This window comes from Saimiri boliviensis, chromosome 3 (assembly GCF_048565385.1).
Source record: "Saimiri boliviensis isolate mSaiBol1 chromosome 3, mSaiBol1.pri, whole genome shotgun sequence".
Lineage (NCBI taxonomy): Eukaryota > Metazoa > Chordata > Mammalia > Primates > Cebidae > Saimiri > Saimiri boliviensis.
Window position 1 is genome coordinate 5,815,119 of NC_133451.1, and position 13,035 is coordinate 5,828,153.

The following is a 13,035-nucleotide window of genomic DNA, read 5'->3' on the forward strand; positions in this document are numbered from 1 at the left end:
AGTTCAAGTGATTCTCCTGCCTCAACCTCCCGAGTAGCTGGGATTACAAGGGCCCACCACCAGGCCTGGCTAATTTTTGTGTTTTTAGTAGAGACAGGGTTTTGCCATGTTGGCCAGGCTGGTCTCAAACTCCTGATCTCAAGTGATCCGCCCGCCTCAGCCTCCGTAAGTGTTGGGATTACAGGCGTGAGCCACTGTACCCAGCCCCCTAGAAGGAATTTAGAACAAAGTTCTTCAAAGTTCTAGCAGCAGATCAGTTTGATTGGGCAGAACTGCATTCAAAAAAAAAAAAAATGAAACAATAAAACAGAGTAGATACAGCAGAGACAGTTCGCTTCAGCTTTATACCTAGTTATGTCAGTACAATGAGTCTCAATAAAGTGTCTAACTGGGGACAGTTTCAAAAAAGTTTGCAGGCTGCCAGTTTAGAAGCACAGTAGGTCAAAGTCCCTGCTCTGGGCAGTTTATAAGGAACCATGGTGGGAAAGACGAGACCATGCCAACATGGCAGCCACACCTTACTAGCAACCAACTTGCGGGGTGTGCTCTGATGACCCAGCTGAGGTTTAAGAAAACAAAGCAGGCAGGCAGGCAGGCAGGCAGGGTGCCCGAGCAGAGCCCTAGTCTCATGCAGAGGCCATGAGCAAAAGACTCAGCAAGCAGAGCAAGAGGGAAGGGGCCATGTGGAAAAGAGGAAGCTAATTTGTGAAGGGACTACATGGGCCTGGTACTTCAGCAGACCCTCAACCCCCAACCCAGCAGGGCTCACCCAAAAGGGCAATACGATGCAGGCAGGGGCGCCCACACAGGTGAGACTGGGAGGAGTGCCAGGAGGGATGAGCCCGCACTGTGGAAGGGCAGGATGCCTGCAGCCAGGGGGACATGGGAAGCTTCCACAAAGGGCCACTTGAGTGGACAGACAGGTAAGATCTGCGCTAGAGGCCAAGAGCAGGCGGCACTCTGACAGCACAAGCAGTAACCAGGAGACGCCCATGAGCAGGTTTCTTCACAGCTCCAGGATTTGAACCGGGAATGGTGCGGAGTCAAAGTTGTTTTGCTCTAGATTTGAAGGTCACATCACACTACCTAGAGGTGTTAGGACAAGCCCCAGGAGAGAGGGGAGAGCCAGAGTAGAGACTGTGAGGTGTGGGGAGCCCCTTAGATGCATCCAGGGGCAGGGTTTACATTCCGTGTGTGATCTGCACAGTGCTAAAGACAAGAAGGGCAGGAGACTCCTGAATTAGCTTTACCGTTTGTTAGTTTAAGAAGAGGGGAGGAAATCCTGCCTCAATGCACATTTGTTTTAAGAGGGAAAAGAAAGCATCATGATTCTCAAACAAGAAAAAGTATTCCTGACCCTGGCACAGAGGTGCTATGTCTGTGGTCCCAACTATTCAAGAGGCTGAGACGAGGATAGGATCGGTTGAGCCCAGGAGTTCAAGGCTGCAGTGAGCCATGACCGCGCCAGGGCAACAGAGCAAGACCCTGTCTCAGAAAAAAGTATTCCTGGTAGAAAGACAAGAACGATCATCAATGCTACTTACGAACTGGAGGGACACTACAAAACATAGCCAATGGTGCCAATGACCTGCTAGCAGAAGCCCCCTGACTTCCCCGGAAATCTATTTTAGCTAGAAGAAGAAAGGGTCATCAGTCAAAACCTGTGCTTACAGCTCTGACTCCACCATCTGCAGTATCAAGATTCACCTGTTAAATAACCGGAGGATCTGGGAGGTGTGCCTGGAGTAAAGCTGCCGAGGCAGGCCGGCCATCCAAGTGGTACCCATTAAAAGACTGACTTGAACTCACGCAGTGACAGCACAGCCACCACATCTACACAGGCTGAGGACCCCGGAAGCACTGGGGGGCAGCGGCGGGCCTGGTCGGAGCCAGCACCACCAGCAGCATGACCTTGAGCTCCTCCTCCATCCCCAAGACTGTTTCCTCATCTGTTACACTTAAGGATTAAATGAGAACCAGCATAAGGTGTGGAGCCAAAGCAGTTGCCCAGAAATGACAGGAGTATGACTGTCACTATATACTATGAAATTACTCTTCAAAACATTTCACTCCAAGAGGGGTGCTTGTGAAAAAAGGCAGGAGACTGAAAGCATCCACAACACTGGGCTGGTCTCACACTTGGCCATTTGTAAAAGCAATTGTGTGGGAGGGAGGAGCCCAGTCTAAAATCTGGGAGCGGCTCTGTTTTGCCATTTTGAGGGGGGAAGAATGGTCCGCACAGGTCTTACAAAAGCCCCACCTTCCAAAAGGCGGCCCCTGGTAACCCATGAGGTCTGACCTCACGGTAAGCAAAGCAGCTGAGACACCTGAGTGACTCCTCTGGCCTGGATTCTTAAACCAGCATACAGTCCCCTCCCGGAAAACGTTCTGTAAGTTTCTGGGAATGCTGGCATTCTGGGAAGCACTCTCAGGAGGCCTTTTCTAACAGTCATATTCCTCCCAGAGCCTCGAGGACACAAAAGTTAATATGCGGGCTGGTGAACGAAACGTATTTCAATGGAACTGGGTTTTAACATGCCCGGTTGCTGTTGCAGCCCGACCACCTCACTGGGCCCTAGAGCACGGGGCACAGTCTCATCTCCATACAAAGGCTCCTCGGATCGCAGGAGAGGCCCTTCTGGTCTCTAAGGGGGCTGCTGGGCCGCGCTCGGCCCGGCTCTGAAAACAGGGTAAGGACGACTCAAAGGACATGCTCGCTCACGCTCTGCTCTCTCGCCGTCCCAGTAAACGTGAACCCAGAAAGAAAATATGTGGAAACCCAGACACAAAGAGTGCCAGGGAGGAAAGGGCGCATCAGCAGCGTGCACGGCAAGCTTCGGCTGCTGAAGACAGATGCACGTGAAGCTACGTGAAGCTGGCACACCCGCACACCCGCACACCCGCACACTCCCACGCTCCACCTGCGCGGGGCCGCAGGGCCGCCGCAGGGCTGGGCAGGCCCGGGACAGGACAGGACAGGACAGGCCCCCGGGACCGGGCAGGCCTGGAGCGCAGGCAGAGGCACCGGCCCGCACCCCGACTCACCATGAACGCCGGGGCCTTAGAGGCGCGCGGCCGGCGGCTCCATGCCCAGCGAGCGGAGGGCCGGCCTCCCTCCCTCCCTCCCGGACCACGGGCGGGCGGCTCCACAGACTGGCGGGGCGGGGCGGCGCGGCAGGCCGCTCAATCGCGCGCAGATGCAGCGAGGCGATCCGCGCAGCCGGCTCGGCGCATCAGGCCTGGCCTGAGCCTCCCACGGGGGCGGGGCCGATGGCGGCGAGGGGCGGGGCCGCGGGCGGGGCTTGAGCGGCCCCACCCGCCACGAGCACCGAGGAGACACGCGCCAGCAGGCGGAGAGCCAGCTTCTGTCTTGAAGATCACCCGAGAGCCGAGAAACGTGTTGCCAAAAGGAATTACATAAAAATATTCGCACTGGTGAGCTCTGGGTGGCGGGGTGATGGTGAGCAATTTTTACTCTATAGGCTACCGTGGCTCGTAGTGTTTCCCACAGAGCATTCACAGGTGAGTTTAAAACCTCAGGGAGCACACACAGCACGCAGAGAGCAGCTGAGCGGGCGCCCCGGGGCTGCCGGGAGGGGGACGGTAGGCTGGCTGTCGGTGACACCTCCGGTTTTTAAAAACAGTCCTTAAACTCTGACCCTACACCATAGGGACTGCGTCGGGTCAAAATTACTTCTGGTCAGGCGCGAGCCCCACGTCCCAGGGCTGAACAAACCCGGTCTGCGGCAACACGAGGCTTCCCGAGCAGATCTCCTGGGATTCAGAATTACTAAATCACCGGCAGAAACGTCTCCATCAGAGGAAGCCTGTGACATCCGCCAGGATAAAATCAAAAGGACAGTGACAAGTGATACCAAGGACATAGAGAAGCTGGAATTCTCCTAAGTCCTTGGTGGGCGTGTAAAATGGTGCGGCTTCTTGTATAATTCAACATCCACCTACCATACTCCCAGGAACCCACCCAAGAGAAATATGTTCACAGAGCATGCAAACATTCACAGCAGCACTGTTCCCACCAACCAGAATGTCCAGCAACCGCGGGGGAATACGCAGCATGGAAACGGCCGGCCATGAAAAGAAAGAAAATGCTGAGACATGAGCCTACGTGGATGAACCTCAAAAATGCTATGCTAGGTGAAAGATGCCAGACAAGAAAATTCCATGATTCCATTTATGTGACACCTCTTAAAAAGGTCAATCTCCAGAGAGAACGCAAATTCATGTTTGCCTGGGGGTTGAGAGTGGGATCAGCTGCGAACGGGCAGGAAGAAACTTTTTTGGGTGATGAAAAAATACAACTTTGGATATGGAACATATTTTAAAAGTGGATTGCAGTGATAGCTTCCTAACTGTATACATTTATTGAAACCGTGGAACACTTACACTGAGTGGATCTCATGGTATATTATTTATACCTCAAGCCGTTTTAAAAAAGTAATAGGATACAAAGGGAGAGAGCCTGATTCTGGCTGAGAAGATTAGGGAAGGCCTAAGACAATTATGCAAAATGTGAAAATAAGGCAAAAGCAGGAGTACGGGGTATCCTTTCGATTCATTCCTGGACAATTTCAGCATGGCTACCTAAAGATTAGGAGACTGTCCCTGTGCTGTTTATTACTTCATTCAAGCCCAGATACTGTGAAGTTACATATTAACTTGTAGATAATGTCCAAAAGAAAAGATAACTCCAAAGATTGTGTTTTATTGTCACCAATTTGTTTGCTGAAATCCAACCTAGCCATCTTACTCTAGTTCTTTTTGGGTTTTATGCATGTATGTGTATAAACACACAAACCCCTAATTTCTCAAATGCTCTTGGCATAAGTTTTACCACCTTACTGGTCTCCTCAAGGTGTTAAATAAATCTTTGACCTATGATCATTTAAATTTTTAAGAAGGCAAAAGTCATGAGAAAAAGAAGCGTTTTATATGAAGAAAATAAAGGGACATATACCTAAGGCAATACACAAACCTGACTGGACCCTGGTTCAAAAAGAACAGCTTGATACAACTGAGGAAGTCAGAACATGCTCTGGGTATCAGATGGGGCTGTGGAATTCCCAATCATTCTCCTGGGCGTGGTCACAGTCATGGTTATGTAGGAGAATGTCTACTCCTAAGAGCTGTGTGCTGAAGCATTTAGCAGTTAAGATGTCATAATACTGCAAATGGTTCAATTTTAAGAAAACAGAAGCACAATAAAGTGAATATGGCAAAATGTTAGCAGCTGTTCCATCTAAGTGGGGCACCTGTGCATGTTTGTTAAATTATTCCTGGGATTCTTCTGTAGGTTTGAGATAAAGCCTTCAGACCTCATCTGAAACTCCGGTCCTCACAGACACCCTCCCTGCCCACCTAAACTACAGCAAGGGCCTGGCATTCTTGCCCCTAGCACCGGGTGCTACTGCAGCACTTCAACTTGTTAACATGATGACCTAATTCGTATTTCTCTCCCTCCCACCCAAGGCTGTAAAACCTCTGGGTGTGGGAGAGGCGTAGCACAGCACATGGCACAGGAGAGGCAGTCAAGCACTGGGGCAATGGCTGTGTGCCACAGGACGCATCTGTCCTTCTTTCCTTCCATCCATCCAGCAGGCACTAATGATACCTGGCCCCAGGGGCAAAGGAGAACAAGGTTCCTGCCCCTGAATCGCTCACGGACCAGCAAACAGGCAATGATACACTCTCCTGGTGCTGGGTGCTACAACTGTGAAGCCTCTGAGGTTCAGGGGGGCCTCAGGAAGCAACTGGCCCAGCCTCAGGGGTGAAGGCTGACTTTCCAGAAACAATGCCTGCAGCTCGAAGAGGGCTGACCTGTGGAGCTCCGTTCTCGGAGAGGCAGTCCTCAGGCTCTCCATGCCTTCTACCGGCACTCCGAAGAAGCTGGCCAGACGGAGCTGGCGCAGGAAGTCCACACTCACTCAACTTAAAACGTGGGGACAGCTGCATTCAGTGTGCCTGGGATGTGCACTGAGGTGTGCCTACCAAAGCACACTGCTATCGCTTCCAGTAGGTTGTAACTTGCAAGTTACTTCAAAAATACTTCCTATTTCACATCTTTTTTTTTTTTTTTTTTTTTTTTTTGAGGCAGAGTCCCACTCTGTCACCAGGCTAGAGTGCAATGGCGTGATCTGGGCTCACCGCAACCTCCACCTCTTGCCTCCTAGGTTCAAGCAGTTTTCCTGCCTCAGACTCCTGAGAGCTGCGGCTACAGGTGCGCACCACCATGCCCAGCCAATTTTTGTATTTTTAGTAGAGACAGGGTTTCACCATGTCGGCCAAGATGGTCTCCATCTCTTGACCCCGTGATCCACCCACCTCGGCCTCCCAAAGTGCTGGGATTACAGGCGTAAGCCACCGAGCCTGGCCTCTATTTCACATCTTAGAACTGAGCACCATTTATGAAATTTTTACTACACATTATACCATGTGATGATAAGTTGACTTTTCCTAAATTTTGAAACTTAAAGCAACAATCAGAAGTTAGACACCCTTGGCTGGGCGTGGTGGCTCATGTCTATAATCCCAGCACTTTGGGAGGCTGAGGTGGGTAGATCACCTGAAGTCAGGAGTTCAAGATTAGCCTGGCCAACACGGCTAAAGCCCATCTCTGCTAAAAATACAAAAATTCCCTGGGTGTGGTGATGTGCACCTGTAATCCTAGCTACTCGGGAGGCTGAGGCACGATAATCCCTTGAATCCAGGAGGCGGAGGTTGCAGTGAGCTGAGATCATGCCACTGCACTCCAGCCTGGATGACAGAGCAGGACTTCATCAAACAAATCATAAAAATAATAAAAATAAAAGAAGTTAGAGACCTTTTTCCATCTCAGTCTGGCATTGGGTTTCACATTGATCATGATCCATGTGTAAAGAATCTCCCCCTCAAATCTCCTGAGTTATCGGAGTGCCTCCCCACCAGCACACCAGGTTCATGTGCTGATGTGGCTTTTCTGTAATATCGCTGTCTCTACCTTTGAGGTCAAGGCGACAATGATGATTCCTTTGTTCGTGGCAGCCTCCTAGCAGCCAGGCTGGCAAAACCAATTTTGCTACAAGCCACTGGACCTCACAGGGCTTAAATGGTCACTGAAGGAACAAATTCATGTCCAATCCAGGAGATGCATTAAGTAAATCATGACAATCGCTTCTCGGCCTTTTTGCTACGATCAAGTGTAAGTAAATCATGACATAGCTAAACAAAAAGCCATTGCTTAGACTCAGTTAAGTAAAAAGGAAATCACAGAATAATTACGGATATGGGGAAATGCGTATGTTGTCACAGAAATAAGAAAACAGCTTACAGAATGGTATGTTGTAAAACTGTGAAATTCATTCATCCGTTTACAAATCTGGTAAACTTACAAATTAACCATCCGTGAATGCTAGGTACTGTCCCAAGTCCTGCAGAAAAGCAGTCAACAAGCACACAAGGTCTGGTCCTTGCTCTCCTGCATTTATATTCTAGCGGGGTGAAGGGACCGTAAAGCAGCACACGGGCAAGAATATAACGTGGAGAAAAGTGCTGTGCAGAAAATGCCCCAGAGTCCCACAGCAGAGTGGCTGGGGGAGTGGGGGGGAGTAGCAGCGATGACACTGAGCGGTTAGGGAAATCCTCCTGAGAAGACAGTATCTAGGAGGTGGCCTCAGAGCTGAGACCCAGTGGCAAGGAGCCCATGTGTGAGGAATCACAGCCCAGCACTCCAGGCAGAAGGAGGCGGAAGTACAAAGATGAGGCAGTGAGAAACTTGGGGTGCCCAAAAGTCAGAAAGCCAGCGAGCAAGGCCAGGATGAAGAGGGTCACAGGAGATGGAGCTGGTCGGGCAGGGGGTCACACCAGGTGGTCCTTGCAAGGTCATGGCAAGGAGCGTGCATTTAGTCCAAATGTGGTAGGAAACACTGAGACGATTTTAAGTAGAGGCGTGATGTGATTTAATAATAGAAGAAAGAATATAATGAGAATGTTAGCAGGGGATTACCTCGGGGTGACAGAATTATGGGTAATGCTTATTTTTGTTACATTTCTATCAGATTTCCAGATTTCCTATCACTATTGTTAACTTTCATAGCCAAAATGCTATTTTAAAAGTAAAACAAAACCAAACCCCAAACCCAAATAAAGAAACCACAGTAGCACCTAAAGGGAGAGCCAGCACCAGCTTGTCCGGGGTTCCACCCCAGTGCCATGTTCCCTCCCCTCCTCCTCCCAGCCCAGCTATAATCAACCCCTCCCCATTTCTTTCAAGTTACCAAGGCTCTGTTCCCTCTGCTCAGTTACTCCCTCTTCCTTACACACCCCTAAAAACCTTGGAAGCCACGTACTTATCCTCAAATACTGAGCTCACAGGTGACTCTGGGGAGTGGTGTTTGCCTCTGAAACCTGGGTGGCCCTTCCCCAGGGCCCCAGCCCTGCTTTGATGCTGCCGGGGTTCTGCTTGGCCACCAGGCTGTGGGCAGTCTCCACAGGCTGGTTCTGTTCTTTTATTAGAAAAAAAAAAAAAAAAATCCCAACTCTTAGAAGGCCTGGTTTAATTACTAAATAAAATTCTTTCCCCCACTTCGACCAAATATTACTTAAAACTCAGTGCTTCGGATGCGCATTCGGAGTCCAGTCCTGAGTGAGAGAGTCCTGAGGCGAAAGGACGCCCTATCCTTTGAACTCTCCTACAACAAGGAACAATGGTGGACACCCACAGCCCACATCCATTTTGAAATTCTACAGAAGCCGCCAATCAAAGGCTTCCATGTGCCCCCACAGGGCTGTCTGATGCACACTCTCTTACTCGATCCTCACAACCCTACAAGGTAGGTACTGTGGGAGGCAAAATAATGGCCCCCCAAACATGTCCACCTCTTAATCCCAGGAACCTGCAGATGTCACCTCATAGAGCAAGAAGGGCTTTGCAGACGTGGTTAAGGTTAGGACCCTGAGATGGGGTCATTATCTTGGATCATTCAGGTGGCTCAAAATAAGCACAGGGGTCCTCAGAGAGAGGCGGGGCTGTAGAAGGGGTGGGCAACGTGCTGGAGACGGAGATTAGAGTGAGGCCTCACAAGCCAAGGAATACGCCATCTCTAGGTGCTGCAAGAGAAAGATTCTTTCCTGGAACCTCTAGACAGATCCAGGCCTGCCAATACCTTGATTTTAGCCTGGAAGACTCATTGAGAACTTTTTTTTTCTGGAAATAAGGTCTCCTTCTGTCACCCAGGCTGGAGTGCAGGGGTGCAATCTCGGCTGACTGCAACCTCCATCTCTGGGGCTCAACCAATCCTCTCACCTCAGCCTCCCAAGTAACTGGGATTAAAGGTGTGCACCATGCCCAGCTAATGTTTGTAATTTTTTGTAGAGATGGGGTTTTGACATGTTGCCCAGGCTGGTCTTGAAATCCTGGGCTCAAGTGAGCTGCCTGCCTCAGCCTCCCAAAGTGCTGGGATGACAGTGTGACACTGTGCCCAGCCCATTTGGGACTTCTGACCTCCCAAACTAATGGAGAGATCTCAGTTGTTCTGAGCCACCGAATGTGTAGTGATTTGTTAGAGCAGCTACAGGAAACTAACACAGGTAGTGTCAGCATTGCACACCCGCCCCCTCTGAGCTGTCCCCGATACATCGGCAGCAGCTCTGAGTAACCCCCCCAAGTGGCTGAGTGGGACTTGAATCCAGGCAGTCTGACTCCAGGGCTTCTACCTGCCAACTACCCAGATGTATCGCCTCTGAACTAAGATTTCTATTTCCCAAAATAGTGTTCCCTCTGTGTCCCTAAGGCCTCCTTAACTATCACACTTAGGCATAAGGCCAACGAACAAATGCCGACTGTGTCTGTTAATTCACAGTGTCACAGAGAGGACTCCATCTGAAGTGCTTGCTCCCCACACACTGACAAGATTGTTTTTTAATCTCCTGAAGGCCCAGTCACATTTGGAGTTCAACTCAGGCAACCTGAAGAAGGTTCAGAAATAGCCTCAGTCTCCTCAAATCTGGGTTCCTCAGAGTCCTCTGGAGCACCTACTGTGTGCTGGCCACTGGCCCAAGTGTGCCCAGGCTGGGCTGGACCACACTGGAGAGGCCTGCAGGGGTATCTCTGCCACTCCAGGTGTGCTGAAGAGGCTGCAAAGGACCCTGAACTCTCTCACTCTTCCACTGGGAGTTCGGTTAGTGTAAAGAGGGGTTTTCCGGGGGGTCCTTGTTTCCACATCAAGACATTAAATTGCCTAGGGAAGGGCAAAAGCCTTCAAAAGCTCCCAGGGGCAGCTCTCTTCGTCCTTCTGGGAAGCGGCATCAATGAAGCCACACCATCTCTTCAGCATTCACGGTAATACACAACAGGCCACCCATCTGCAGATGCCACTGCCAAGTCCAAGGTCAGCCTGAAACCAGACTTACAACACAGTCCCCTCCGTATAGTCACAGGCTACTACAACTTCCAGTTATGTGTTTAACAAGCTTCCTCAGTGCCCCATGCATACCAGAGAGAAGGTGCTCAAAGAACTGTAAATGAATCTGTATGGATGAAATTCACCCATATATAATGTGCCTCTGAGAAAGCCCTGGGAGGGTGGGCACGAAACCATCAGAGATTCCTCTGTGACAGGACTGTGAAGTCTCAGGGGGAAAAGGCTTTTCCTGTCTTCCATCTATCATTTGAATATTTGACATGTATTTTTTCATAAATTGTATTTAAAATTTGAAAAAATAATTTTTAAGTGAATTCAGATGGCATCAAAATCGATTTCGCCAACTGCAGTTTCCAAACCACACTGCATTATTACTGCAGCAAGGCTGTTTCTGTGTCTGTTGCTGGCTTTTTCCTATGCACGTGAGACTGTCTAGCCGTGGCAGGAGACCACAATGAGAGGAGTCCTGATGGTGACGAAGCTCCCACAGGATGCCAGCCACTGCTCCAGGACCCCACGCTTCATCGTACTTTGCCCTCACAAACACAGGCAACGTGAGCACTGCCTTTGCAGAGGATACTGAGGTTCGGAAAGGCAGAGCCATGGCGTTAAGTCCACACGTCTGACTGTAAATGACAGAACCTACGTGCAGGCTTGGGCTTTCTGAACCCAAAGTCAGAGTCTTACCTCAACCCACATTCACAGGCCTGAGACCCCTACCCCTCTCACCACAGCACTGTGAAAGGACCCGGTGAAGAGCTGTGAAAGAGTAAGTGTTTCCTGTTCTCGAATTCCTATTCCTTCCTGGGAGACACCACCGGTAAGAATGAACAGAAGATCCACAGTGTTTGCACCAAAGAAAGTATGCTCTGAACACTACCCTCTCCAACTAACAGGGAAATTTATCACCTCCACATTAGGAAAAATAAGCAAACTTTAGGAAGCGCTAAGCATTAAATAGGAATTTCAGTATATCTTGTTAAAAGGCATTGGGGATAAAGAATTTATACTTCTCAGAATAAATAAACTTACCAGGACAATAGCAGGAGACCAAAAAGTAAAGTGCAAATTAAACAACCATCCTGCCATTTCCATTTCCCCTGGAGAAATTTCAGATCACTTCCTTCTTTCTTGCTCTTGGCATCATGTGGAAGTAAGATATGTAGTTAACCTGCTGCTTCTCTAAACCCCAACACTAATGGGGATGAATGGGGAATAGACATTTTATGGGATAATCTCCAGATAGACCTGTTCTCCACCGAAAGATCCCAGGACCATACAAACATGATATCTACCACCTTGACAGGCCAAAACTTCCAGAGTAGGTTCAGCTTTCAACTCTGGGTCACCAGCCGTATACCGTTTCCCTCTTTGCCCTGCCACTAGGAAGCTCAGTGTAAAATCTGCAGCATGCCTCTAGGAGTTACATGAAATTTTGTGAGTTACACCTTGGAGCATCCACTTACCTCTGGTTTCGCCTTGCTATTCCTCTGCCCAAATTTCCTCAACAATTTTTCAGTCATTCTACACATTAAAAAGATATATATTTTAAAGGCCGAGTATGGTGGTTCACACCTGTAATCCTAGCATTTTGGGCCAAGGCGAGCAGATCACTTGAGGTGAGGAGTTCAAGACCAGCCTGGCCAACATGGTGAAACCCCATCTCTACTAAAAATACAAAAATGAGCTGGAAATCGCTTGCACCCAAAAGGCGGAGGTTGCAGTGAGCCAAGATTGTGCTACTGCACTCCAGTCTGGACAACAGAGCAAGACTCCATGTCAAAAAAAAAAAATTATTTAAGTAGACATGTATACAGAACAAAATACAAAAGGTACAAAAGCGTACACAGTGGAAAGTAGGTCTCCCTCTTCTCTCCCACATACCCAGTTTGTTTTCCTCTCCAAAGAAATTCCACTTTTAGCTATTTTGCAAGTATCCTTCCAAATATGGTCTCTGCATTTACAAGGATATGTGTGTATCTTTATACACACAGAGCACACTACAGAAATGATGATCCATTTTGCTTTGTGATCAGCGCAGTATTTCCTTTAGGATTTCACCAATTCCCTGCCAAACATTTAGATAGCTTCCAATCAATTGTGCTGCAATCAATACTCTTATACAACCCTCATTTCACCCCTATACGAATTTATCCTTAGGAGAAATTACTGGAAGTGGAAATGCTGGATCAAAAATACCCTGACTGATTCATTCATTCATGCTAGTTTATTTTTTGAATTAACACACAGTTCACTTTTTTTGGTGTATATAGTCCTATGACTTCTAAACATTGCCTGTAGCCACCATCATGACTATCAAGATATAAAACAGTTCTATCACTCCCAAAACCTCCTCTGTGCTAGCCCTTGGTAGTCATACCCTACCCCACCCCTGGTACTATGACTCTGTTCTCCATCACTACAACTTCGTCTTTTCAAGTTATGTGGCACAAATGAAATCACAGCATGCAAGGTTTTGAGACCGACTTTCTACCTTCAGATAATGCCCGAGATTCGCCCAAGGTGTTAAGTGTGTTTATTACTGAGTCGTATTTCGTCGTATGGGATGTACCACCCTTCACCCATTCACTGAAAGGCATTTGGGTTGTTCCCATTAAAC

General features: G+C 48.9%; 1 protein-coding gene across 4 annotated transcripts in view; it reads right to left on the reverse strand.

Moving 5' to 3' along the window:
- The window catches only part of TBC1D14 (TBC1 domain family member 14), a 123,710-nt gene that overhangs the window by 39,679 nt on the left and 70,996 nt on the right, over positions 1–13,035 (reverse strand). The window contains exon 1 of one of the 4 annotated variants that reach the window (XM_010345267.3): positions 3,046–3,174. The exons of the other annotated variants lie outside the window; for them this stretch is intronic. Coding sequence (XP_010343569.1) covers positions 3,046–3,048 — 3 coding nt within the window. The 5' untranslated portion in view covers positions 3,049–3,174. Of the gene's footprint in view, positions 1–3,045; positions 3,175–13,035 lie in introns of those variants that run through there. 4 annotated transcript variants of the gene reach the window in all.